Source organism: Polyodon spathula, chromosome 1 (genome assembly GCF_017654505.1).
Source record: "Polyodon spathula isolate WHYD16114869_AA chromosome 1, ASM1765450v1, whole genome shotgun sequence".
In the NCBI taxonomy this organism is placed as follows: Eukaryota; Metazoa; Chordata; class Actinopteri; order Acipenseriformes; family Polyodontidae; genus Polyodon; species Polyodon spathula.
The window spans coordinates 92,292,234-92,319,980 of record NC_054534.1 but is presented as its reverse complement, the minus strand read 5'-3'; the positions used below and the strand labels follow the sequence as shown (position 1 = coordinate 92,319,980).

The following is a 27,747-nucleotide window of genomic DNA, read 5'->3' as shown; positions in this document are numbered from 1 at the left end:
AAATATATATATATTTTAACTGATCCAGAGATTTATAATGTATCACATCTTTAATGTATCGTTTCTTGAAATGAGTTAAATGTATCAGCTCACATTGTAGAAACCATGTAAACAAATGTTTATCAGAAATGAAAGGGGGGGGGGGGGGGGGTGCTCTGATTGAAATACAATAAATCATTATCACTGTCGTAATGTGCCTCTGAATCTCAAATCTCATTCTATTACAATTATCCCCTGTAGCAAATCTCTCCATGAAATGACAGCTGGATCTTAGCACAGGAATCAAATGAGCCACTTCACCCTATGGGTTTTTCTGTAAGCATCTAGAATAAATGGGGTGGGGGGAATCTGCTGTTTCATACCTGTCAGACAGGCAGTAGATTCTACAGCATATGAGCTGTAAACTCTTGCACTCTGAAGAGTTTGACAAGGCTACAATAAAAAAAATTATATAAAAAATTATAATACTGCAACCTGGTTCTGAAGACATGAACTGACTATGGGCCAATTGCAGCAAGAAAAATAAAAAACAAATTAAAACGACTACTAAAGAAACCATACAAATATCTCATTAGCCTTTCCAAGTCTTGGTATTTTAATAATGTTTAAAAAACTCATTCATTTACACATGCTACACTTGACATTATTTCCTTCTGAATACATTCTACTGAGCATTTGGACCAGGGTCATTCCAGAGCGCACACACATCTTAAGCTTCATCTGACCTTGAGAATATTTTCTGTTCTGCTTCATAAAACTCTCATTTAAAACTAGTGGTATACGACAGTCTAGGGCATTAGCATCTACGTAGTGACCTAATCAATTCATAAACTTTAATAAACTTATCAGCTGTATGCACTTAAATCTGGCTATATTATTCCTGTAGGTTAAAGCGCCATGGGTTGACCTCGCCATGAAACTTGCTCAGACCCATTAACGCAATATACCTCTTCGAAAGTTTGGCATTTCCACCAGCTATAATAAGCCAAATGAATTTTGTAAAAGTTACAGAAAAAAAAAAAAAAATTATATATATATATATATATATATATATATATATATATATATATATATATATATATATATATATATATATATATACACACACACACATACACACACACACACACACACACACACACATATATATATATATATATATATATATATATATTATATATATATATATATATATAATATATATATATATTCTAAAATTTAGACAAATAGTATGAAAAATTCAAAATTTGGAGCAGAATACTTGTAGTTTTCATTGGATACAGTTGCCAATTTTTAGACATCTTTTCAGTACATAATGTCAAACTGTTTAATTCATAGTAATGTACGGGATTGACTGTTTAAAAAAAACAAATCAAGCTTCTTAAGCAATAATGAACAGAGTTCATATTTCTTGCAGTCATAAATTTCAAATTAAAGTATCACCTAAAATTGAAGCAAGGATTCAGGAAAGATTTCACAGTATTAAAATATGTAATAAGTCTGACTGCTATTGCGACATTTCCTAACCCTAAGCAGGGTTTTAATAAGCTGGCGACCGGCACGATCACTGTCAAACGATATCTGCACCGGCTACTTATTTAAAAATCTTACAATTATTTTTGGGTATTGTACAAAAAACAAAAAAAGTCAGGAGTACCGGTGTCACGGTAAATAAGTTAGCCGTGAAATAAGTTAGCGTTTGCCTGAGCCTTTCTGCGCACAGGCGAATTTTAGAAGTTAAAGGCAAGTTTCTGTGGAGAGTCACCCAAGATTTCACAGATGCCATTTGCATTTTTTAAGAAATGAAAACAGGTACTGTAGGCTGTATTTGTTTGTTTTTTTTGTTTAAAAATGTGACGTTTCACGTCGTATTTATCATAGTGTATTTCAGACATTTTTCTGTTTTAAAAAAAGTAACATTTGTCGTCAAGGTGTAAATGTACATTTAAGTTTTTATAAACACATTTTATTTAAAGCGCTTGCTCTGTTTGGATGTGCAGTGTGGCTTTTAGCAAAAAATTTTAAAAACATCATTTTCAGTAATTTATGTTTATGCAGATTTAAAATCACTACTTGCAAAATGTTTATTTCCTTTGAAAAACGTTGTGTCATCATACTGTGGCATAAGCGTTTATTCTATGTAGGCTCAAGTTTAACAAAGTTATTTTCACAGTAAAATGCTAAGAGACAGATAGATCATTTGAGAAACATACCAAACGATTGGCTTCCTATACATATGAAGAAACACATGCAAACTTCATATATATGGACGTGTGATCTGATGATGGTTTAAAATGGGAATGTTAAATAGTGTTGAAAAGTGTTATTATAACGATAACACAAATATAATTGCACAAAAATAAATCGCACAACCACGTTTTTGTAGTAGCTTAAAGTTAACTGCTATTATTAAATAAAATACAACATGATACAATAAAACGTGTTATTAATATTATAACAAACGTGTTTGATTTTAACCACATAACGTAACTTTAATAAAGATCCTGACAACATTTTTAAAAGTAAAACAATTTTCTGAATTCAAGTTTACTGACAGAAAATGGAGACTGTTTAACCTTGCCTTTAAATTCTAAAATCCACGTGTTGTGCAGAAAGGCTCAAAGAGGCAAACGCTAACTTATTTCACGGCTAACTGATTTCCCGTGACACCGGCATTTCTTTCGTTATGACTTGAGATATTGGGTATTATGCATACAGGCTGTATCCCTTTAAAAAAAAAAGGCATGCTGGGATAACAGTCAAGCTCTTGTCAGCTGAAGACAGAAGATGAATGGGAGATGGAGATCCGAGGCGAGAGAGTTTGGAGAAGCACCGCACCAAACTTAAAATAAATCTGGTTCAGACTCCAATACTTGGTACCAATAGGCACTATAACGTTGTTTTAAATGTCTGTACTTTTCATCAATACCGTAATCGTATTTTACAACAAAATCACCAAAGTTTATTTTTCATTTGTGTCGTTTTCAATACTGGCTTGATGCGGTAATCTGCTTAACTCTGCATATTCCATTGGTGTCCAACATTCCTACATCAGTAGGTTCATTAAGCTGGGTCCAGAAAAAAAAGGAGAAATTGAACAGTATTTTTGAAGTCTGTTGTCTTCTTTAAATTCAGAAATTGTTATAATATTGCTTTTAATTTATTATTACAAAAGATACCTTTGACACCAATCGGCACAGGGTTCTCAATTTTTATCTGATGCAAATCAAACATTTACTTTATTAAAACCGTACTCTCACTATTTTGCTGTTTACCGTTCATATTCAAAGTGAAAATGAGTTGCCTTGGATAAAATCAGCAGCTAAATAAACATGTCGTCAAGTTATCCAGTGCAGTATGCAACGAGTAATATTATGCAATTAAACTGAGGAATACCAACTTGTGAATGGTGTCAGTATCAAAAGATAATAAATTCAAATATAAAGATCACCTCTGAAAGACAACATTTTAAACTATTGTGATTATATATGGAGGTTTACTGCATTCTTTCATAGTTCAGCTGTAGGGTTCATACACTCTTTCCAACATCAAAACTCCATACTTTTCCCAGACTTGTGTTTTAGTTAGTTTCTACTAGTTTTTGAATAGTTATCCACATAAGTGGGCAGCCGCAAAGCATTACAGCTTTTTGATGCAGAGAAAAAGTTGCTCCTGGTTTTCTAAAAGTATTTGTCAGAATCTGGCATATCTAGCTAGAGACAATGCAGGTATGCAAAAGAGAAGTAAGATACAATCTAAGAAACATCCAATATTTGAGAACTGTTTCATTAGTTACAAAAAGAATATAAAAAGTTGTTGAGTCAAAATAGGATAGTATAATGGTACCAATAGTATATGAAAAATCAGACAACTTTGGCACAAGTATACTTGCAGTATATTACTTTTTGTAAGGGATGATATTGGATTCTGATCTAAACTTTATACACTGTTAAATGTTGAACACTATGGGAGGTGACAAAATCAATAACAAAATCAAACAAAAATGCATGAATTATTAAATACGTGGAAGTGGTATATTTTAAACATATAAATAAAATACTAAATACAGTATGCCCTCGCTTTAACAACTCTGTTTGGGTCCAAAGCCTATTGTTCACTATAGTAAAAGGACAATCCAAAACGAACATAAGATGCTGGATTAAGCTAAGGAAGTCACCTTTGATAAAGGCATTAGCTAAATTAATAACATTAGTACTATTTTTATCCTTTTATTTTCTTTATTACTACAGTATCTGTCACTACTACCACTAATAATGATAGCAATGACATAATGAATAAAAGCAGAATTACAGAAGTAGAAATAGAAGTACAGTACCTATTTGTGACATGCTGCATCCAGTATTCTGGCTATATCCTATTAGTTGAAAAAAGCTCTTAATCAGTTTTTTTTCCTGGGTTAGGAAATAACGTTAACGATTTAATAAAGGTAACAAAATAACAAAAAGTGAATCTTGGTGAGCAGAGTACTGCAGCTTGTAATTCCAGTCTACAACTTTGTTTTAAAAAAGTCTTCAACATAAATGTATCTACTTTGGCTGTCATAGTGTCCATTTTACCTTTCGTTCAACTGGCGCAGACAGTCATGTGCCATATACCAGCGATGACTGGTTAGGATTGCTCGAGTTGTCAGTGGTGTTAGTATACAGCGGGATTTGGCCGCAAGCAATATACTGTAGTTGCCGGTAGAGTTGCTGACCCACTTTCGAGATCAATCATAAATAATAAATCAATCGCAGAATTATTTTAAATCAACTACGATTCCGTTTTCATTTTATTTTTTAATTTGTAAAAAAACAATTTGAAATATTACTTCAAAGTTCTCAATAACAGGATCTATAAAAAGCAATATTGTGGTATACTAAACACAATCCACAGAACACTGGGCAAACCTTTTTTCTTGTAAAGAAACATGTTCATTTGTGTTTTGACAGTGTACTATGGCTGCAGACATACTGGATAATAAATTGACTTCAGTAACCAAACATCTTGCTTCCTTATGGAGCCACATATTTACTAACCAACTACACTAAAACTACATAATTCTCTGTTAAAAACCCTTTTACAATTATTAACCCTTGACAGTCTTTTTATTCAGCGCTTGTCAGGCGCGTCAGGTCCAATTTATTTTCAGTAGAGCGGTTTATTTTACACGCACTGCTCCCCCCCACCCACAGTAAAACAGGTTTAAAAAAGGCACTGACTCACAAAAGGACACTCAGTACTGTATGTCCAGCCAAGCCCCGCCCCTTGTTCGCTGTATTTTTCACATACCTCTTTATATATGTGCATAGTGATAAATCCTCTCCTGATCCCTCGTTTTATCCCCAAATTCCACAATAATGCAATCCAAGTCATTAATTTATTACTATAACATCTCAAAAAACCCCAATTTCCATGATATTCTTTGAGCACTGGATGCAGATGCAGCTATCTCTGTAGTGCATAAGGCTAACATGTGCCTTTTTTTTGGCTTCACTTGACTCCAATCTCACTCAAGCACTGAAAGTTTTTCTTGGCTTTTTCAGAAGAAAAAACAAATAGAGACCCGTGCTTTACATCTTTTTAATGATGATGGACAGGATCCGATATCGGACTGGAAAGGGAAAATTGTATTATCGGACATGTTTCGACATAAGACCGCAAAGAGTTAATGAAGCTGTATCTATCGCAATGACACTTATGCTAGGCTAGAGTGGAATCAGGCTCAGTAAAAGCAAATTGTCAACTCCAGCATGCCTAATTTAGTCCACTTGATGTGCTTGAAGGGGGCCTAAGAGAGCCTGTGATCCACTTGATTGGACCAACGTTAGAACCATTGATGACCCCAATTACAGTGTACCAAAAGAGGATTCTCTCATTGGGATCTGCAGTTAAATTAGATCCCGTTAGGTACTTCTACTGATTGCAGTATACTAAACCAGACCTTTCCTGTCTTAAGATCCCACAAAGTGGATTAAGTTAGTCCTGTGAATCTGCTCTTGGCTTTTTAAACAAAGAACATTGTTCTATTTTTCACTTCAAAACTGAACAGCTTAAAAACTCAAAAGAACTCTGGTGGAGACCTCGCGAGAGTTGGCACAGATTTACGAACACCTGTGCAGGCATGCCCAGCGCGACAAGTGCTGAGCTTGTCTGTGCTTGTCCGTATCTTGGAAGCAGTCTGAAGTACTGTATGTAAAACTGTTTTTGGAGTTGATTTTATAAAAATAGAAAATGGCTATTCCAGTGAGATATTGAGCGCATTGTGGCTACCGCCTCTCAGTTTCTATGTTTTCTTTTATACATTTCAGAATATACCCGATTTGATTGAGCGGATTTTATTAAAATCACATATTTGCTCTGTCCTGTTTGGTTTTTCTTTGTTTTTTGTTTTTTTTAATTTTTAATGTCTATTAATAGATGCACAGACTCCTTTCTCTACAGAGATGGGCTGTGCGGAAGATTTCCTCTAATGTTTTTAAACTTTGTAAAGCACTGGGTTTGCTGAAAAGGAACTATAGCACCCATCATGGCACTAAAAATGCGCTTTCTGCCCCTGATATTAACAGACAGAAAAGTAAGGATAAACGTAGACATGCTGTTTGTTTTGACACCATGGGGGTTATTCACTAAAATTTAATTTATATTCCTTGTTTAAACACTGTCTGTTATACCCACTTTCAAAACTTTGCATAAAATATCTGTTGCTTGTTTGAATGTACGCTCCCTTTTAAATAAGGCTCTCTCTGTACATGACAATCACTGAAACATATTGGTATTCTTAGCATTCTTGACCTGGCTCAGTGAAAACGATTTCTCCATTGGTAGAAGCATCTCCTCCCAGTTACATATTTTTTCATAAAACATAGTGCTCAACGCCGTGGGGGAGGTGTAGCAGTTATTATAAATTCGGTCCAAAATTTCTCGATTGAACCACCCAGACACTTATAATTCTTTGGAGTATATTGCAATTTTCAATTTTTGTTTCATTCTGCACACTACTCTTACATTGACATCCCAAACAAAATCTTGACTTCCTAAATTTGTTTTCTGCTTTACTTTCTTTATGCCTCTCAACTGAATGTGTACTCATTATGGGCGATTTTAATTTACCTTCCCTACCAACGTCTTGTCTTCCATGGTGGCTGAACAAACTGTAAAATGAAAAAATAATAGTTGTTTCTGTATCCTTATACCAAGGGAAATACAGATTAGGTTTTTGCCCACGGTCTGACTTATTTTTTGGTCTCCGATTTGGGTCTTTCTGATCATTTTTTATTACTTTAAGAATTCAGTTTCAACTGTTGTCAGCTGCCCGACCTACAGCTCTGAGGCGAATTTGGCAGTTGTTTCAACAGCTTTTCAAAATGTAATGGTCTCAAAACTTTTAATTCTATGCTAGTTCTATTTTTCCAATATCAACAAGGAAAATGAAGGCAACTACAACCCCCCCCATCATTAGTAAATTGTTGTCACCCCAGTAAATTCTACTCTGCGTTCCTTTTCCGACGCCCGTTGTCAGGATCTTACGGATTTCTTTGTGTCAAAAAAAATTAACTATTCATGATGCTGTTTCTGCCTCTAGTGATTTCTGTCCCCAGTTACCTTCTTCCTTAACATCACATTCCCCAAAGTTGTAACAATCTTGTACCCTGTAACACCTGTTATGCTTGCCAATGTGTTTGTGTCTGTGAAGGCTATCACATGTCTTCTAGACCCTTTTCCTTCTGCTTTTTTGAAAAAACCTAATCTTGATCGTAATGTTTTTTCAATGTTTCTTTCATTGATAAGTGTTTACTATGGTAATTCTGCTAATTTTAAATGCTAACAATCTTTTTACTGCTTTACCATGCTTTCACCATCTAATATTTATGAAACTTATGTTACATAGTCTTATTTAAAACATACATTTATTTGAGATCACTGTGTTACTCTTGGTAGTTTGATTGCTGGGGGGACATTTAATTCCAAGTATCTAAACAATGTTAGCAAATTTAAAAAATGGAACAAAAGGTGTGGTTTCAATAAAATCCATTGAGTCGTTTGTATATTATGTTCAACATTTCTCCTGTAAATGTTAAAGTTTTAAACCAACCTTTTTTTTTTTTTTTACAACTTGGTTGCACACTCATATTTAAAAAGAATACTCCGGAGCAGACCTGGTGTCAATTACTTATAAATTGTGTATTTTGTAATTGCAATTACAATGCAATTGTAATAGTAGTTGAACACTGGCACATCTGCTTAATTGCATTGTAATTACCACACACTTGGTCAATTACACACCTTTCCAAACTTACATCATTCACAGTTCCATGCTGTGTTTTACAAGGAGTGAACATTTCTCGTATTTTCAACCACCTTTAAGGAACCCATGGGTTTGAAAATGTTAATAGTACGTTTCAAATATTTGATCAAACATGTTACAATGTAGCTATTTATGCTACTTTATTGTAATTGTAATGCAATTACTCCAGCACCATTGTAACCGATCGTACTTGAACAAAATAGCATTGTAATTTCAGCAAACAATTCTGCTGTGATTGCAATTGACCCCAGGTCTGCTCCGGAGATGGTAAAACCTGCTAACTTAGCAGTTAAAGGATTGTGAATGCAGCCATTTCCATACTGCTTTTCCTGGGATGTCAAATGAAGGCTTCTGAGTGAGTGAGCAGTATCCATGTTTTAACTTGGTAAATAAATACTTCAACAAAGCAGACAAAAGCGAGTCAGTCCTGCACCAATGCTTTAAGGAGTCTTGATTTCTTTGAACTAGCAGAGAATGTGGTACCACTGGACTGAAGTAACAGTACATACCTTTCTGCCTATTGCTCCACTTCCTTTTTTTGGAGGCGGGGGTTCAAAGATCCGTTGCTGCTGCTGAGGTGGTAGGGTGGAATACAGTGGAATGATTTTAATGTCTCCAACTTCAGGTCCCAAGTCGTCTATTTCTCGTTTTATCCGTTTACAGGCTTCATCAATTTCCTGAAAGATGATTCATACAATTAATGTCAGGAATAGGCAGTCAATCTGTGGTCTGCATAAAAGACAGCTACATTACATGCACAATCTCATCTTCAGGATCACAATGGCAGTCAGCATAATGGATGCATGGTGTAAAGTTTTGTATGGGTTGAAAAGTTATATGTGAATATCCATCACATTTTGCTCAGGAATTAAATCAACGCAGACATTTGCTTGGATGAATTCTCTCTGGGGTTCTTTGGTTGTCAAATGCTGCATCTATAATTAAAAAATAGCTGTGCCTGTAACCAAGTATTATATATCAAGTTATTCTGTTTATGACAAAAAGTAAGATGGAAATATTAAATAAGGTTTCCAAGGTCAGACAGATTATCCATCTTCAATGGAAGGAATTTACTGCTTACAGAAGTATGCCATTCACTTTGATACTCTTTCCTTGCATTCAAGTTGTGTCCAGAACAAATCTAATTTTTGCCAGTGTGTCTAAGCGATTTAAAAATAATTTCCATCTTGCAGGGCCTTTAACCACCCAGCTGCCACTTATTTTGGCAATTTCCATGTTAAAATGCTTTTTTTTTTTTTAAAAACAGATTTTTCGTTCTTAGCCCTCAATTAAGCAATTTGGACAGTTTTCAAAACTGCGCCATATTCTTTTAAATACAGACTTTTTGCAATTATGATAAATGGAAACACAGTATTTCAATAGAACTTAAATAAAACTACAATGTGTTTACAATTGTAGCATAATATAGATCACAACATATAATTTCTCCCCTCCAACGGCAGCATTATAATGTCATTATAATACTTGTGCGGACATATCACTTTTTAGATTTTATTTTTTTGTGCGACAGATTTCAAAGTATATACACTTCAAACCCTCATCAATGTGAACGTCTTTATCTAGCACATATACATCAATCATGTCATATACAGAATCTTCCCCAGTTTCAGGCATGGGTGTATAGTGGCGTTATATAAATTATTATCTCTGAAGTGTCGGTACAATTAGGGATACACTGAATCCAGGATTCAGCCCGAATACCTACTATTTGAGCAAGGTTCAGATTCGGCAAAATACTTAGGATTCAGTGAACCGAACCCGAATCCTATATCTGCCCAGATGCACATCCATTTTAATACATCCCTCCAACGTGTGCAGTTCTTGAAATAAGACAAATCTGGTACTGAATGTAACTTGTATTTAATAACAAGAACATGTTTGATGAACTCTGTGGCAGCTGTCAACTCCCTATTACTGGTGGCGCACACACTAAACAGTCACACAGCTGCTGAATGCAAACATGCACATTACACTTTTCATGGAGTAAAGTTATGCAGTACTCCTGTAATATATAGTAACGGCAAACTGTTTTTTCCTCATAGCTCTCAGACAGGGATGTCAACAGGCTCCTGAACCTCAGGACACTAAGACAGGTCAGGTTTTTTAACTCGCTTCTCTAAACTGCAATGTATTCTACATTAAAACGAGCGTGAATTGCTTCAGCAGTTTAGTAAGTGTATTTCATTGTTTAACTGTGGTGGTAATTCTATCCGGAGAGCCTCGTAACAACGATTAATCGTACTGCTTGAATTTTTTTTTTTTATAGAGTAAACAATATCTATCAAAACAGTGCAATGCCATTACTAAATATAACTTTGCACTCGCCTGCACTCTTTCATTTAACCTTGTGACAGCAGGTAAAATATCGTTTAATATTTCTTGATTCACAGTCCCGCCCAGTCAGAGACAACCAATCAGCTAGCTGCTGTATAGGTCTGACTGATGGAAATGATCCTCGCAAGCATGTGTGTGCTTTTGGTAACAGCTACGTAAAATAATTACATTAATTTTGTGACAGTTCGCATAATTCACACGCACTTTACTGAATAAACTGCAGTTTAGAGAGGCGAGTTACAAAACCTGACCTGCCTTAAAGAGTGCCCCCAGATTCTGGAGCCTGTCTGCATCCCTACTCTCAGATCACACGTTGAAACGTCATTAAAGAAAATAGTAGGTTACAGCAAAGATGCAGCTCTCCTTTCTTGTAAAGGTAAACGGTTCTGTATTTTGACATTTATGTTGGAGGTGTGGGCCAACGGTACCTTTCAAACAAATCTTATTCAGGGATATATTTCCATTCTGTAATAAAAATACTATTAACTAAAAGGCTCAAAACTATAGATCGATTGTGTGCGTCCTTGTTAGTAGCTGCCAGTCTGATTTTCATTCAACAGTTTTCTTGACAGATTTTGTAGATTCGGTATTCGGCCGAATCTTCAGAGTTAGATTCAGTATTTGGCAGAATCCCCAAAACTTGGATTCGGTGCAACCCTAGTTACAATAAATAAATAGGTCGTTTTGACCAGTACCAAACCAGACAAGACTTCCTTATAACCTGTAACGGCAATAAATAAAGAAATCTCCTTGTTTTACTCTCTGTAGATACACAGGCATCAATTTTTCACTCTCAGCTGTGTGTATACAGACGAACCAGTCTGTCAAGCACATTTCTTAGGGACTGAGAACATCTGCCAGTAAAAACAAAAACTGCATACACTTTTACAATAGTTTTCTTTATGGGTGGGCATCTACATTAAAATTGTATATTGATATTGTACACGTATTTTGATAGATCATATCGAAGTCTTCCACAAACACAGAATAGCACTATTGCAATATGAAAAAATATAGACGTTAACAGATATTTACATAAAAGAAATAACTTACTTTAACTTAGCTTTGACTCGCACTATCCATGGAGAAAAACAGGGTCGTTATATTCTTTTACTTTTCCATGATATCAGCCTCCTCAGAACCGAAATATGTATACTATTATATATTTATACTTCACTGCGCAGGCTAGCCAATCTGGAAGTAATGTAATCTTCTCCGCGTATAAATGCACAGACAATCTAAAAGTATTATATACATATAAAAGTACGGTGTCATGCTGAATGTGTTATGTTGATGTTTTAAAAAGTACATCTCATTTATAATACCTAAAGTTCACATTTTAAATACATTAACAGCGTAAGTAATTACATGGAAACAATGAATGAACCACACTGACGCATGCGTATCTCTCAAAATAATCCCAATATTGCTTAATGCAGAATGCAGGTAGCATCTGGTACCTTGTCAGCACATTCTGAATGGAAGAAAAAAAAGATATATACAGATTTCAAATTATTTAAGACTGTTTTCCTCTTTATTAAGTTTTTTTGTGTAGTTTGTTTTTAGGTGTGTATCCCTTTAAAAAAATAAACAAATAAATAAAAAATAACCTGACCCTGTTTCTTATTTGATGCGTGCACTTTTTGAAAACAGGATATAATTTCCAGTAAGGGACTGGCCAGCGAGAGGAAACATGTGACGAAACGTGAATAGAGCGTACAAGAGAGGATACACAGGTTGTGGATTTGTTGTTTTTCTTGATTTATAGCTACTGAATGTTTGAAATACATTTGTTCTTAGAAAATGAAATGACAATCAAAGGAACAAAATGGTTAAACAATACTTGGTGTGATGTTTGCCTACAACACTTACAGTGATTGGTATATATAGCGTTTGTTACATCTTAATATAAAATAAACTTGATTATACTGCTTTTGTATTTTTTAGCAGTATTAGCAATAATTTTTTTTTTTTTTTTTTTTTTTTTTTTAAAGTCTCTGCAAGCGATATTACAATACGGAAATTACCTATCAAACGATATCATACAAAAATAGTTCTTATTTTTTCATTGAAGCAAGTTAAGAAAACGTGTTAAACTTTTCAGATGTTTATAAGCGCCAGCATGCTATTCTCACGGGAGTGACAAATATGGACTTGCATGCGCTCCATGTGGAAATCGCAGGATAGCAGCTGGGTGGTTAAGTATTAAGGTAATTTGCATTTATTGGATACAAAGCAGCTACTATTGCTAAAAGCAGTTTTGCAAAACTAATTACTTTTGAGAAACCAAATATATACTTAAATGCAAATAAGGCAATTAAAGTAACACTGTGTGGCCCCAATTTACTCAGAAATAAACTTAATTTTCTTGAGAAAGGGTCAGATTTTATTTAGAATGTTTACATGTACAATCAGTGGTTTATGAAAGCTAAGAATGAAGACAATAAGTATTACAATTACATAAGCCTTGTAACCTTAAAATCCTGAATCAGCACCAGCACCCTTAGACAACATGTACCATTAAATTCCAAGAACACTAAAATGCACCTGCAGCCTTTTCAGGCTTTCAGCTCTAAAAGGTGTACAACTTGAGGCAAACCAATTAAACTTTAATGTCACATATCACTAATGTGATTACATGCAACATTTGTCTTACTACGAATCTAATAAGCCTGTGAATTCCTGTTTAAAGATTTCAACCAATGTAACAAATTGTTAATGTTTTGAAATGATTGTATTTTTTCATCTTACATTTTGTTTTGCAATGTTTCTAAAAACTTTTGGCAGCTGTTATGAACTAGGACTGGCGTCCAAGTATACTTTTTTGTACAGTGCAAGTCACACTGACTGAAGGAATTCATTAAAAAGAAAGTTTTTCAAATAAATATATACAAAAAAAAACCAGAAACCATTATTTGATTGTCAGATTACCATTTTTCTATAGCTGCACCCTGAACACTCAAAACGTATATATTTAATAACTTCCTCTGTTATAATTTAAAACAATTTCCCAGTTGACCTTGTATAAATAGCAAAGGCCATAAAAATGAAAAGTTGATTTGATTTTATTCTGTTTCGTACGTTTAATGCAGAGATGGAAACTGAAATTAGGATGCTCTTTGTTGCTGTATTAACTTATTGTTTCGTGGATATTTTCAAAAATGCGAAACAAAAAGATCACATTTAAAAGAGCATGTAATATGTAACTTGCTGTGGATAAAACAGTATTTCCAGAGGACACAAGGCAGGCTAAAGCCAGAGGATAACTGTGAGGAAAGCAGCTGCAATTTCAAAATCTCTCTGCCTATGGTTAGTATAATAAATACAGCAGTAAGCATTTCCTCAGGATGGGTTATCCCCACTATTTTACATAAATATAGTTTTTCGCTTAGAATCTCCTGTTCCAAGCTGAAAGGAAATTATCTATATATCCTCCAAAATGTTTACAGCTGCATAATGAAAAACAAGCAAGGCCATTTACAATTTGCATTCCACACAATTTTTACATTTATTTTACAGGATGTGCCTAAAGTGTATTGTGGAGGCAGTAGTTCCTTAGCAAAGACTTGTACAAATAGCTATGCCAGTACATGACGGCAAGTATGTAAAGTTAAATACAAGTACATACATATAGCTGGGTTGCTTAATAGACCAGAAATTCACTGAGTCAATACAAAATTAATACAGACTTACTGCAGTAATCAGTTCAACGATTATAGCTTTTGAAGAACCTAAACAATTCAGTCATTTTAGTTATGTTAAAAGGAGGGAGCCTAATTACAACACTATTTTTGTGGTTGTAGGAGTACAGACTACAGATTAAATAGATTAAGTACAGCTTGCCAAGAAACAATACAGCTAACCTGCACAATTTATTAGATCAAGAAAGTAGCTGTAGATGAGTCTCAGATACTAGTGGTGTCCCCTGCTATGCACAAGTACCTGTGCAGATGCTGGAAAGGTTTTCATTCCACTAATATTCATCATGACAAAATGTCTCGTGCTAGATGCTGTCATTCAATATCCAGATAGTCAGACAGCAGTTTCATTTGGGTAAATTGTGATGGATGTGTTTTAGGAGACAGTGGCTAAGTTAATAATAATAATACATTAATAACAAGTTGTGTAACATAACCATTGATCTATTTTCATTATAGTTTACTTTGATGGATAACAAGACACATGTTTACTTACATTAGGTCAAAGGTTGCGGAAAGCACTTTGCTATCTGCTTTTCCTCAATACCAGCAACAGCTGTTTCACAAATTATATTTAGGACCATTTTTTTCCTCCTCAGGGATGTCTATCTCCCCATCGCAAGAGTGTGATCGCAAGAGATGCACTTGCGAATGTGTTTTATGAAACACAGTGACCAACTTTGGCCACCCCTGACAGTGAACTTTCAATTTCATAGATAAAGGGCTGGATACTGGCTCATATTCATATGTATAGCATTGCTGTATTTGCATATTTGGTAGAAATGAACATAAAAAAGAAACAAGTACAAATCCAAGTTATTCTAATCCAAGATTAAAAGGCTAGCAAACAAAGAAAGTAGGCTAGTCTATGAATATTCTTAGGCGTACCTTTAAAAATACCATCAATGCCATAAACCTTGCTAAAAAGCTGTGCTGCAGCACCACCATCTGTTGAGATTTGCTAAATGCAAATAATTAATGGATTATCATGTGACGAAACAGATAAATTACTTGGCATTGACTTCAGAAGGGAATGTTCCAGGGAAGCCAAGCGCAAGATACAATCTGAATTTGCTGGAACCATTCTAATACCTTATATTCCATTATCATAATCAAGGCCACATAAGTGACATTGGAAATAGTGCAATTCAGCTATTTTCTTGCTTAAGGTCGAACAAAGTTTCTTAAAATGAACCTACATTTTTTGCAATTCTTTCCTCAGAGTTGGGCATTTCATTTTTTACACAGGAAAATATCTACACTGAATAATTTCCAGTTAACATTTTGCAAAACTGAAACAGCAGCCTTGAATATAGGTTACTTGAAAACATATTAAAAAAAAAAAAAAAACAATCTTTTAAAAATGCACTGGTCCTCATTACCCTCCCTCCCGCCAAAATAGGGTTTGTGTAGCCCTCCAAACATACCTCTTGACCTGTAAGGAATAGCAAGACGTCTCCTTCCTCCTCTTCACACATGTGGATTTGTATTACTGTTCGGATAGCTGCTTCCAAGTAGTCTCTTTCTGGTTCTGGGGTATAAAATATCTCCACAGGGTGTGTGCGACCAGGAATTGTTAACAGTGGACAATTATCAAAGTAGACCTGGAATTTCCCAGCATCCAATGTGGCGCTCATGACAATAACCTATAAATTTAGAAAACAACACATGTTTGCTATTAATGCAGAAGTACTGTCATTGTAATCGTCAGTTAATCCATACTGCACACAAACCATGATGTTATGGCTCAGGAATAGATTCACAATGAATTCATACCTACAGAGGGGCTGTCAAATTTCCATAAGTCTTTGGCCCTGTCCACACTATGCCTTTAAACCACCAAATACAGTTAGCACCTAGACTATGTAGCATTTAATACAGCTCGAGAACCAGACTCGAGACCACCTTGCTTTCCGATCTGTTTTGGCGTGTGGACATTACAAAAACAGTACTCGGAACAGGCGCCTGAAAGAGTTGAGAACGACTATACTGCTGTACCGTATACATTTTCTAAGGCTTGTTGCAAAATGATGGATCATGGAATGACCTGATCAGATGCTGAAATCAAGGCAAATTGATATTTGGAGTGATGAACATCGGTCAAGGACAACTTCAGGAGTTCAAAACGAAAACGCACACATCATGATAAAACATACCTTGTGTGTTTAAGAAACAAAGACATAATGTTCATGCTAAGAAGCACTATGTCTTCCGTGGGCACGGGCTCCATATTTGCCAGGTTGTAAACAAAATACAGTGCATGGTGGGATAACGTCACACTACGTCCCACGATCCACTGCACTGCTAGGAAATGTAACCAAACTATTTTAAGTGTTTGTACGCATTAAGCCCTACTAAACATGAAACAGTACTTCAGTGTGGATGCTTTGAGCTGGTCTAATTAGAACGTTTGAGTACTGTTCGGTAGTGTCGACAGGGCCTTTGTCTTCACATAAGATTTGAGTGTCTTCCAGTTTACCCCTATGAAGACACCAAGTTTGCAGACTCAGAAGTTTGAAACCAGTATTAAGACAGAAAACAACCCAGAACATACACTCCTCACAGCAACTCATTATCCATCTGGTTTATGCGACTGACTCAACTAAAAAAAGAGGTATGCTTCTCATCCTGTCAGATTGATTACTTTAAATAAACTGACCAGGGAATAATTTACCTGGTGTTCCAAAGCAACTTGCTTTACATTTTTGCATTAACCGCTACAGATTTTTCTTAATAGCTGTTTGTGCAGCTGGCACATTCAACACAATGCTACTTCCGCATTAACTGTCCTCAAAAAATCGATTTAAAAAAAAAAAATAGAAGACTTAAACATCTGCTACAAGTTTCACAGTCCACATGACTGCAAATTAAGTAAAAGCATACCTTGGTGATAAATCAGACTACAGATTTCAATTAGTGATGATCCTATCATTTCAGTTTAAAAAATGTTTGCTCAAAAAGACAAAATTACCTTTAAATCCGATCTTTGTCTAACTACTTCTTTCAAGACTCCCATCAAAATGTCTGTGGCCAGTGTTCGCTCGTGGGCTTCGTCAAGGATAATAACACCATAACGTTCCAGAAGTGGATCATTCATCGCCTCTCGAAGTAACATACCATCAGTCATATACCTATAAAAAAAAATTTAATTAAAAAAACAAAACATTGAGGTGTGCATTTTAAGGTGACGACAAGTCATTTCACAAAAATGTGGACATTTATACCGGGTTGCCACGAAAAAAGTACAAGATTGAAGCTGCGATTAGGTCCAATTTATTTTCACATGCGTTGTTTATTTTACATGCACTGTTTAAAAGTAATTTTATTCAAAATAAAACAGGTTTAAAAGGCACCGCATATCAACAGAACACTCAGTACTGCATTTCCAGCCCCATCCCATCCCTTGTTTGCTGTATTTATCACATACCTCTTCAATCATCTCCCGATCACTTGTTTTATCACCAAACACCTCAATAATGCGATCCAAACCATTATTTTATTACTATAACATCTTAAAAAGCTTGGCAAATGACTGTGATGTTCTTTGAGCGTTAGATGTGGAAGCAGCTACCTTGTTTATGTCCGCGTTATTTCTGTGGTGCAGGGACTATGTGTATTGCTCAGATTTTTTCGGCTTCTATCGGTCTCACTCGGCCAATGAAAGGTTTTCTCGGCTTTTTTAGGACAAAAAACAACTACTATATTAGTACTATAGTACCATTTTAATAGCAAAACATTCACTGGCGGCTCTGACAAACTGGTATTCAAATCCATTGAAACATAGACCCCCCCCCCCCGGCTTTCTTGAAAAATCTGCGTTTCCCTAGTTTTTCTTTTGTATTTATTACGGCTGTGTCCAAAGGTTCGTTCGCTAGCCAGGGATTCAAAGATTGTTTAAAACCTTCGAAGGTTCGACAGATGGGTTCACACACTGTTTTATTTTTTTTCTTCCCATTAACAGAAACTGTTTGACAATGTGTGAATACTATAAATCACACATTACATGTCATTCACATGAAAAATGTGATCTTTTGATTTGTATAATACATATTACGTAAACAAAAGTAGTTAATAAAAGCTGATACCAAATCGTTATACTTTACGTACAACTGCAGCAGAGTGTAGTATCCAAAACAGTGGCTCGTACCTCCAGTGGTTGTATTGCTTCAGTAAGATATGTACTGAATAGCTAGTGTACAAGAGAAGTACTAAGGGAGAATATGTTTGAAATATACAAAACATACGATACCACAAATCATTTTAATTTCAAAAACTGAGCACCACCCACCGCTCCAGCTCATGTTGTCCAGAGCCAAACCTTCAATTTCTTCATTCGTCTCCTTGACAGCAAAGAGTTGTACAGCGTAAGCTGTATTTAAAGAAATGTCTCAAAACCCCTGTTTGGGATTTTTTTGTTAAATGCCCAGACAACCAAGCTGAATGCAAACTGTGTAAGAGACTCGTATCATGGAGGCATAAACAATCTCTGGGGTCACTTGACACGCGTAAGTTCATATTATTAGTATTACTAATGTTTCTAGTAGTCAAATGTGACCGATAACCTGCTTGGAATGGCGACTTAAATAAAGCTTTGTCCGCTGCAGTTGATGCTGGTGCAATGCAATGCACACTTACTGTACGGATCGCAAGCAGGCTCAGTTACATGTAAATAAAAAAAAAAAAAAGTACTTTTATTTAAATTATACTAGAACGTGTTTTTAAACTACAAGTGAATGTTTTATTCCATTTATATGGATTACCTGTAAAATAGGATTTTCAGTAAAATATAAACAAGTAGCTATGGTGACGTCGCCAGTAAATTATGCAAATTCGTACCATCGAAGGTTCGGACCTCCCTTCAGTAATGTGTTCCGAACCTTCGAAGATCAAAATGTACCCTTTGCTGCAGCCCTAGTACTTATGCTCTCATTAGTACGCAACTTTGTAGATCCAGCGTCTGTCAGTTCTGGAAGATTCTACTACACTTGCTGAAGCATTTTTCTCCCACAGCTAAATTTAAAAAAAAAAAAAAATGTAGCCACCTAGCTAACAATTTCATCCCAAAGGCTACAGTAAAACATACTGCCTTTAAACTGGAACTTTAGTGAAGACCGTGTGAGTACAATAATTATTGTAAGTAGTAATTCAGTTATTTAATCACTGTAACCCCCAACTCCACAAACCAGCCAGCACTGTAGCATGTAATGAACAATAAAATAAACATCTTAATTGTGTCAATTTCAGGCAGAGCTTCATGGTCTCATCCTGTCTGGTGCTGTCAGTTTCTCAGCACACAGTACAGTAGTCACTCAGTAACGAGGTGAAAACAGGTGATTGATTGATTGATTGATTGATCAACCATAAAGCCTTGTTTAATTTTTTAGAACTTAATTTACAGTATAATCATAAATCTCGAAAAACTACTCGCTTCTAAATCTTTTGTAGACATTTTTGTATTACTTTAGTATAAATACATGTTATTTTGGATTCATATGTTGTTTTTTTCTGACTTTATGTGAACGAAAAGACACAAAAGCTCCCGTTTTCTCATTTCTCATAGTGATATTTTGAAATTTACCTGCCCTGGTCACAAAAGCAAAGTTTGTGGGGAATAGCAGCCATTTTCTATACTTCTGAGGCATAAGCAATTAGGAAATAACACTTACTACCCAGGAACAAAAATTGTGTTACATAGTGGAATTGAAACCATAGCTACTGAAATGCCGCGCTGCATTAAAAAAAATAAAAATAAATAAATAAGTATCTTATTGGCTTGGGGCTTTGGTGAAATGCATGTTGATTGGGGAGTCATCCCCTGCAGTTTCTCCTCTGGATATTTCCCTACAGTAAATTGTGTGTTCATTTGTTTGGGTTTATGGAATACAGTATGATTTCAGGTAAGCTTTGTACTTTTGATCACAGAATCTCTCGGCAGAAAACAAACCAAACTGTTTAAAAAAATAAATAAAATCACTCTTGGCAAACAGACCCAACTAACTGTGTTTTAGTTTATTGTATGAAGTCTGAAGGCTTTTGCCAATTTTATAAATATTAAAACACTTGTCACCGCATTGTACGCAATTACGTCATCGCTCTAATTAGATCAAAATTATAGTGAGCCGTCCTGCAAAGGGTTAAACATAGACTTTCATGCTCCACATGGTTCTTAAGTATAAAATGTGGCTGCATTTGCACTGTGAAATATCAAGACAGCAACTAAAAAGGTTTGAAAAAAAAAAATGCTTGATAATTTCCCCTTACTTCAGGATAGTCTTTGCACTGCTGCAGTCTTCAAATCGAATGGAATATCCAACTTCTTGTCCCAACATGACATCCATTTCATCTGCCACTCTTTGGGCTACACTCATGGCAGCCACTCTTCTGGGCTGGGTACAGGCCACACCACGCTTGGGTCCAGGAAGTGACCGCACCATATCAACACACCACTGAGGAATCTGGAGAGGCACAATATACAAGCTTAAATACTTAATACAATTAAACACTCAAATTCATGTTTGTTTTGAAACAAGAAATAAGGACAGCCTTCCAAATGTGTCAAAGGGAGTATGCTGTACAAATTCAAGACTACAAAGCATCATAAACTGCATACATGCTGGGAATAAGATGCTGCCGCCCGGATGAAATGCAAACATAAATCTTGCCGAACCACTGCCCAAAGGTATTACACACACTTTCAAAAACAATCGTTAACAAGAGAAAACATTAAATGATGTAAGTATATATAATTTTTTTTTTTTTTTTTTCAGTACTCAAATTTCAAATTTCAGGGTATACCCAGCAGGGCTGTCAGTTAAGCTTTCAAATAGCAATCTATTAATTGAGCATACAATCGTATCATTCAAATAAATATCGAGGATAGAATCGCCCACATACATTTTCGCTCCACCCCCCTCGACGTGATTATTTTAATGTCACTGCAGTTAAGTAAAAGCTTCTGCACAACAATTACGCCTTGGTATCGTAAGGAGAAAAAAAAAACAAAAAAAAACACACACAATATTTACAAGCCTAAAGCAAGTTTACCATACTACAGGGGTGTCACAAAATTACTTATTCCAAACAGATTACAGTACTTTGGAATAATCTATATAAAACTAGACACAAATTTAGGATTTATTTTTATTTATTTATTTATTTTTTTAATTCCATGACAGCTGCAACATCATGCATTGCATCTTGTTAATATTGTACCATCCAACCTTCACTATCTGTGAAACACACAATGCGGAAATCCCTGCCTAAAACATCATGATCATAATAATAATTGATTTACTTACCACAACATGCATACATCATTGATTTTTAATTTTTGTTTTATACAAAAGTCATTGAATAATTAAATATTTATTACGTAACAGTTCATTTTGAAACTCCAAAGAAGCACGAACTAATACAGTCAGTTATTTTCAATGTGCACAATTTACAGGCTGTTTGTCAGGAATACAAGCCTGTCGCCCTACTCTGGATTCAAAGCAGCAAGTTTTTTTTTATTATTATTTATTTATTTTTTACATACATCGAAAACACAAAAAGGGCGTACCTACAAAGCATTTTCAAAACTGATTCACTGGTAAGATGGGACCAGCAAATCAGATGCTAGTTAACACAAGCAGGAAAAGTCAGGCAGAAATACTGTAAATAATGTTATTAATTATTCGCATTACAAAAATGTAATTATTGAATAGACTATTCAGTATTTACATCTATGTACATGATGAGGAACGGAATCTATTAAAAAAAAAAACTGATTTAACTTGTAGCAGACCTAATACCCTGTGCCGGTGTCACAGGAAATAAGTTAGCATTTGTCCTTTTGAGCCTTTCTGCGCACGCGCAAATTTTAGAATTTAAAAGGCAAGGTTAAGCCGTCTCCATTTTCTGTCAGTAAACTTGAATTCAGAAAATTGTTTTACTTTTAAAAATGTTGTCAGGATCTTTATTAAGCTACTTTATATGTGGTTAAACACATTGTTATAATATTAACAACACTTATTATATCATGTTGTATTATATTTAATAATAGACGTTAACTTTAAGCTACTACAAAGACGTGGTCGTGCGACTTATTTTTATGTGCAATTATATTTGTTAAATAGTTAGAACACTTTAAATAATGGCATCTACTTAACATTCCCAGTTTAAACCATCATCAGAGCTGTCATTGTAAGTTTGCAATCGCCGGTCATTTACATTATAGGTTTTCTTTGTACAAATATTACCGAAAGAGAAATAAATACGATATTCTGTATATTGGTTATGACAATCAGAAACAATTAAGCATTAAGATTTATTTATGTGCAGTTAGATTATTACAGCTGTCAAGTCACAAACCCCTCCCCTCTAATCTATACTGCCCAGGCCCACCCCCAAAATCTAAAACAAATTTATTTTTTACATTTACTCATTAAAGTGGGCTCAAAAAAAAAAAAAGATTCTGGGCTGGTCCCAGGTGAAGTTGCATCCCTTGAACTCTTGTGTTAAATCGCTTTGCTGTGTCTTGAGCCTTTCATCACACCTTACTTTAATCACGGCCACATCGAGGATCTTTTTTAAATCTCATACGTTTCCATATTCCAAATTTATTTTAAAATTTGAAGTTTTTTTTAAGCAAACTTGCAGAATAATTAGCAGTAGTGCGGCTGTCAACAAAACAAATGTCTTAATTTTATTTAAGACAACTGACAGATATCTGCAAATAACTAATTTACATCTACTTCATCAGTGGAAATGGCAACATGTGAAAAATTTCGGAAGAGAATTATCAAATCGACTGGAGGATTTGTTTGTTACTTCATCTTTTGGAAAGTGAACCAGGGAGCACCCTAATGAAGATTTGAGAGCTATGTGCAATCATATTTTAGATTGTCAACTTTGAGAATTGAACAGCTGCTTTCAAAATGACACATGAAAGCCGCGTCTGCATTCCTGCCACAAATCGGCAATAGAGAGTCTACAGAACTGGCATGTACGTTGTACAACGTTCAAATGGACAAAGCTGAAGTTTCAGTCTTCATTCAACAAATGATGCACAAATCGAATGTGGGGGAAAAAATATCCAAACACTAATTTAAGTTTTAGGTTACTGCCACTTGTTTATCTTTCCAAATAGAAATGTAAGAGTTTTGATCCCAACGACCACCTGTACAGTGAACAGGATAATACAGCTGTTGTGAGCCTCAATACTAACAAGTCGCTAAAGAACATGCTCTCTCTCCTATGGTTTGAAAGAGACCAGTACAGCTATAATTGCAATATTCTGCAGCAAGCCCGACGCCTTATCCTGTAAGGTGGTGCGGACATGAGGAGGATACTAATTAGGCAACGGTAAATCATTTACTAACTAATTTAATTTAAAATGCAATATTACTGTATTTTCGCTGGGTTGACTTTTTAAAGTGCATTCATTGCAAATATATGTATGTTTATTTCTATTTCAAACATTTTAAATGGATTTACAGGAGAAATATTTTACTGATGTATTCCGGGTTTTAACTGATTTAAATCATTTCTGAAATGTAAACTATTTCTGGTGACATCAGACCTTTGGTCATTGCCCATCCAACATACATTGGTGCCCATCCACACTTCCAAGCCAAGTTACGCCACTGCAGCAGGCTGCGTTGCTACTTTTATTTTTGCGTGTATTACGTAAAGCCTACCAATTTTCTTGTCAGTTTGCAGTTTTTGGATATGATGGCAGTTTTTTATATTCTCTTCACAATTAAGTTAATTTCCTATTAGTGCTTCCTGTAGCTACATTTTAGAATTAAAAAATAAATAAATAAATAAATAATTTCAGTGCACAATCACATTTAAAAATCGATTTCCAATTTATTTGATTTCTGATCTCTGTATGCTGCTGAGCAAGCTTGATAAGCATGTTTTATTGTGCTGTTTGTATTTGTAATTTCTAAATTGTTTCCCCTCGTAAATTTGATCACGGTCTCAATGGGTAAATTCCTTGGTTAAATAAATACATTAAATATTTTATTTACAGTTAAAGATAATAGCATCTGTAATGAAACCAATTTTAATTAGATGGCTGTAGTAATTCTATCAATTTAATATTGAATAAACATAAAACTGCGCAATCTATGGCGATATAACACCGTCATTTCCCTCACACTGCCAAACAGATCATGCGAGTACAACTTTCAAATCTGTCAGTCATCAGATTGTTTTCATGGCAACGGAAACAAAACAAATAAGCACAACAGATGGACATATCTATCTCTCTGTCTACTTCAGGGTTCGAAATTAACCTTGGCCCGGCAGCCCGGGGCTGGTCGAGATCGCAGTTTGGCCAGTAGTTATGAAGCACCACAGGCCCAACTGATAGTGATAATATACTATTGCCATGAAATGAATTTTACAGCAAATACAATATTACTGCTCCGAACAGAAAAGCAGTGCCAATTAAATTCTCATTTACAGTCAGGTGTATTAGTTTTTTCTGTATTTTAAGTGATGTTCTCTTGAGCACAGTGTATTTAGGCAACATTTATCTGGCAACTGCTGATGTATTATGTTCACCTGGTGCTCTAAAACAGCCAAATGAAAGGATTTGTTCCTAGTAACAGTATTAATAAAACACAATATTTTAATTTTAAAATATTTAAAATGGTTTACTATTAAACGATTGAAGGCGGATCAGTTTTGACTGCTATGCCCCAAGACTAGTGCTGAGCTGCTCCGCTTCACTGATCAGTCACCAATTACATGACAATTTAAAATGTAAATACTTTTGCAGAATCCACGGCAGATTATTATTCATACTCCTGGGGAAAAAAAAAAATAAATCAAAAAGGAAAAACAAACCCACCTGTGTTGTTTTGCCAGAACCAGTCTCACCGACCAATACAAAGCTTTGATGTTTTGTGAGAATATCATTAAATCTTTCTTTGTATTCCCACACGGGAAGTTGAAGCCTCTTCTTTAGAATCTCATAGAATCTTGGAGTGTGAGGCAAATTGGTAAATGGATTAATCTGCTGATGAATTGCTGCTTGTTTTAAAGCTGGCAACCCACACCCGGGCACAATAGGATTGAGAGAGATACCAGGTGGTTTCATGTCCTTTTCTCTGTCGCGATCTCTGTCCCTGTCCCTAGATCGTTCATCACGTTCCCGATCTCTATCTTTTCTGTAAAATATAGGAAAAGCAAGTATTGAACAAGTATTACTAATATGTATGTAATTCAGTATGCACAACTTTCTTTTGAGCAGGCTGAGGTATGTTGGAAAGTATAAATATATCCATGTACCACTGCACACCCCCTCCCCTTGACTAACATGACAGATCAACAGTATAACAATTAGATATGAAAATTACAATTTGATAAGTGATTCACCAATCACCATATGCAAGTGAGACATGCACTTATGGATTAAATAGACATCTAAATATTATCTAACTATTCAATAACTTTTGCTAAATAATTGTAATACAGTAATAAGTATGACAACTGAATTAGTGGTCCCTATACATATGCAAAAATATAAGTGTTACAAACATACGAACGAATATATGGATAGACAACCCACCCCTATATTGCCAGACTAATACTCCATAACCAAAACCAAATAATGTTAAACTAAGTTTCATTGCCATTGGATATGCGGTAGATTAAGTGTTGATTACAAAAAGAAAATGTGAGGGCCACTGGCACTGACAGCTTTGTAACGTAGTCAATTATTATAGTCTAAATACTTCCAAAATCAAGTTGAACAGGTCACCCCGTGACAATCTTAGATTTTAAATATTTCCGAAATATGTACTGAGGCTAAACATGTGGAAGGTTATACATTTCTGCATACCGGTAATATGTAATACTAATAAATTATTTTATTTGTACATAGCGCCTTTCATAGTGGACCACCATCACAAAGCGCTTTACAAGATACGAGACTGTGTAGACACATGTGGATAGTTTTTGGATTTGACCTATTTTGCTTCCATTTAGACTCGTGCAGTAATTCAATACCCTTGGTCCAAGTCGGTGAGTATAAAGATTAAGGGCTTTTTTGTTTTTTTTTGTAGAGCGCAAGGTACAGCTACACCCAATCTAAACTTGCATGTGTGCACAACAAATAAAACTACACATTACGTTCTTAATATTAAACAGTTCGCTTGGGGTAGGTTTTGTTTTACATTGACATACATTGCGGAAATGGTACAGTTACAACAATTAAACACCAGCCTACAGTACGTCAACCTGTGTTTTAAAGGGTCACTTATCTGCCAGAAGTCTGCACTGCAGAAATACTATAATAATGGCTTCCGACTCGCGCCAATTTTTTAAAATAACCAGTAAAGTAGCATAACGAGTAAGATCAACAGGATAACACCATACACCACTATGCAAGATGAAACACATTTAATAACTGCCATTTTAGCAAACTAGGTAGTTTCTCTTTCATAGTATCTATTATACTAGGCCGCAAATTGTTCCCACGTGCAAAACAAAAACAAAGGGGTGCTTTCCATGTCTTAGTCCTGCTTATGATGAAATGCAAACATTTGTATGCGTATGTTATAGCTCAAGCGGGGGAACTGCAGTGAAACACATTTTTTTGTTTCTTTTGCTTGTTTCTTTATACAAATGCATGCAGTAGACAGCTCGTAACGTAAGGATGGCGCCGCTCACATGATCCGGGCTCTATTACAAACATAAAATAAAACAAGACCCTGTCTCTTACACTTACCCATCAGAAGATGTCCGTTTCTTACTAGACGAATAATCGTCTCCCAGATCTAACCGGTGCCGTTTGGACATTTTTTGTTTTTGCGTGTAGCTGTATTAAAATTGAAATTATAGTCGGTAACTAGCCTAAACAAACCCTCCTCTCTCCTAAGGAACAGGCGACAAGATGGCGACCGGAACTACTTACCTCATTTTTATCCTGGATTTTTTTTTTTTTTTTTTTTTTTTAAGAAAATGTAATTTAAAAAGAATATATATTATATTGCTTTATCGGTGTTTTTATGCTATATATACATTATTTAAAAATGTAATAAATAAAAAAAAAGTAATGAAAGGTAGTGCAGGTCTGGAGTTGCGGAATGAGGTAAACTCGTGTAACGCTTGTAAAACCCTCGATTAACTGTTGATAGCGAGTGTAAGTAGGTCATTAAAGCAAGTTTGTTAATATTGAAGACAGAATGAATGCACGGACGCGTTTCAGAATGTCAGATAACTCACTGAGGACCACTAATGTGTGTATACTGGCCTAATACCAAAGTTAAGTTTCCCTTGACATCTACCCGCACTGTTGTGTGAGCCAAGTGCATGGAAGTAGCAGATCATGCTTGCAGGAAATGTGTGCTGAAGCTCGCTCGTCTGTTTTGATTGGTTAAAAAACAGAAT

The 27,747-nt window shown here is 35.2% G+C and overlaps 1 protein-coding gene across 1 annotated transcript in view; it reads right to left on the bottom strand.

Moving 5' to 3' along the window:
* The window catches only part of LOC121324281 (pre-mRNA-splicing factor ATP-dependent RNA helicase DHX15-like), a 41,251-nt gene extending 13,993 nt beyond the window's left edge, over positions 1-27,258 (bottom strand). Inside the window, exons 1-6 of the mRNA XM_041265996.1 lie at positions 27,086-27,258; positions 25,205-25,523; positions 20,623-20,816; positions 17,333-17,492; positions 15,789-16,007; positions 8,818-8,985 (exon numbers count right to left, since the gene is read on the bottom strand). Of these exons, the coding sequence (XP_041121930.1) occupies positions 8,818-8,985; positions 15,789-16,007; positions 17,333-17,492; positions 20,623-20,816; positions 25,205-25,523; positions 27,086-27,156 (1,131 nt within the window). The 5' untranslated portion in view covers positions 27,157-27,258. The remainder of the gene's footprint in view (positions 1-8,817; positions 8,986-15,788; positions 16,008-17,332; positions 17,493-20,622; positions 20,817-25,204; positions 25,524-27,085) is intronic.
* Positions 27,259-27,747: the final 489 nt, after the last annotated feature.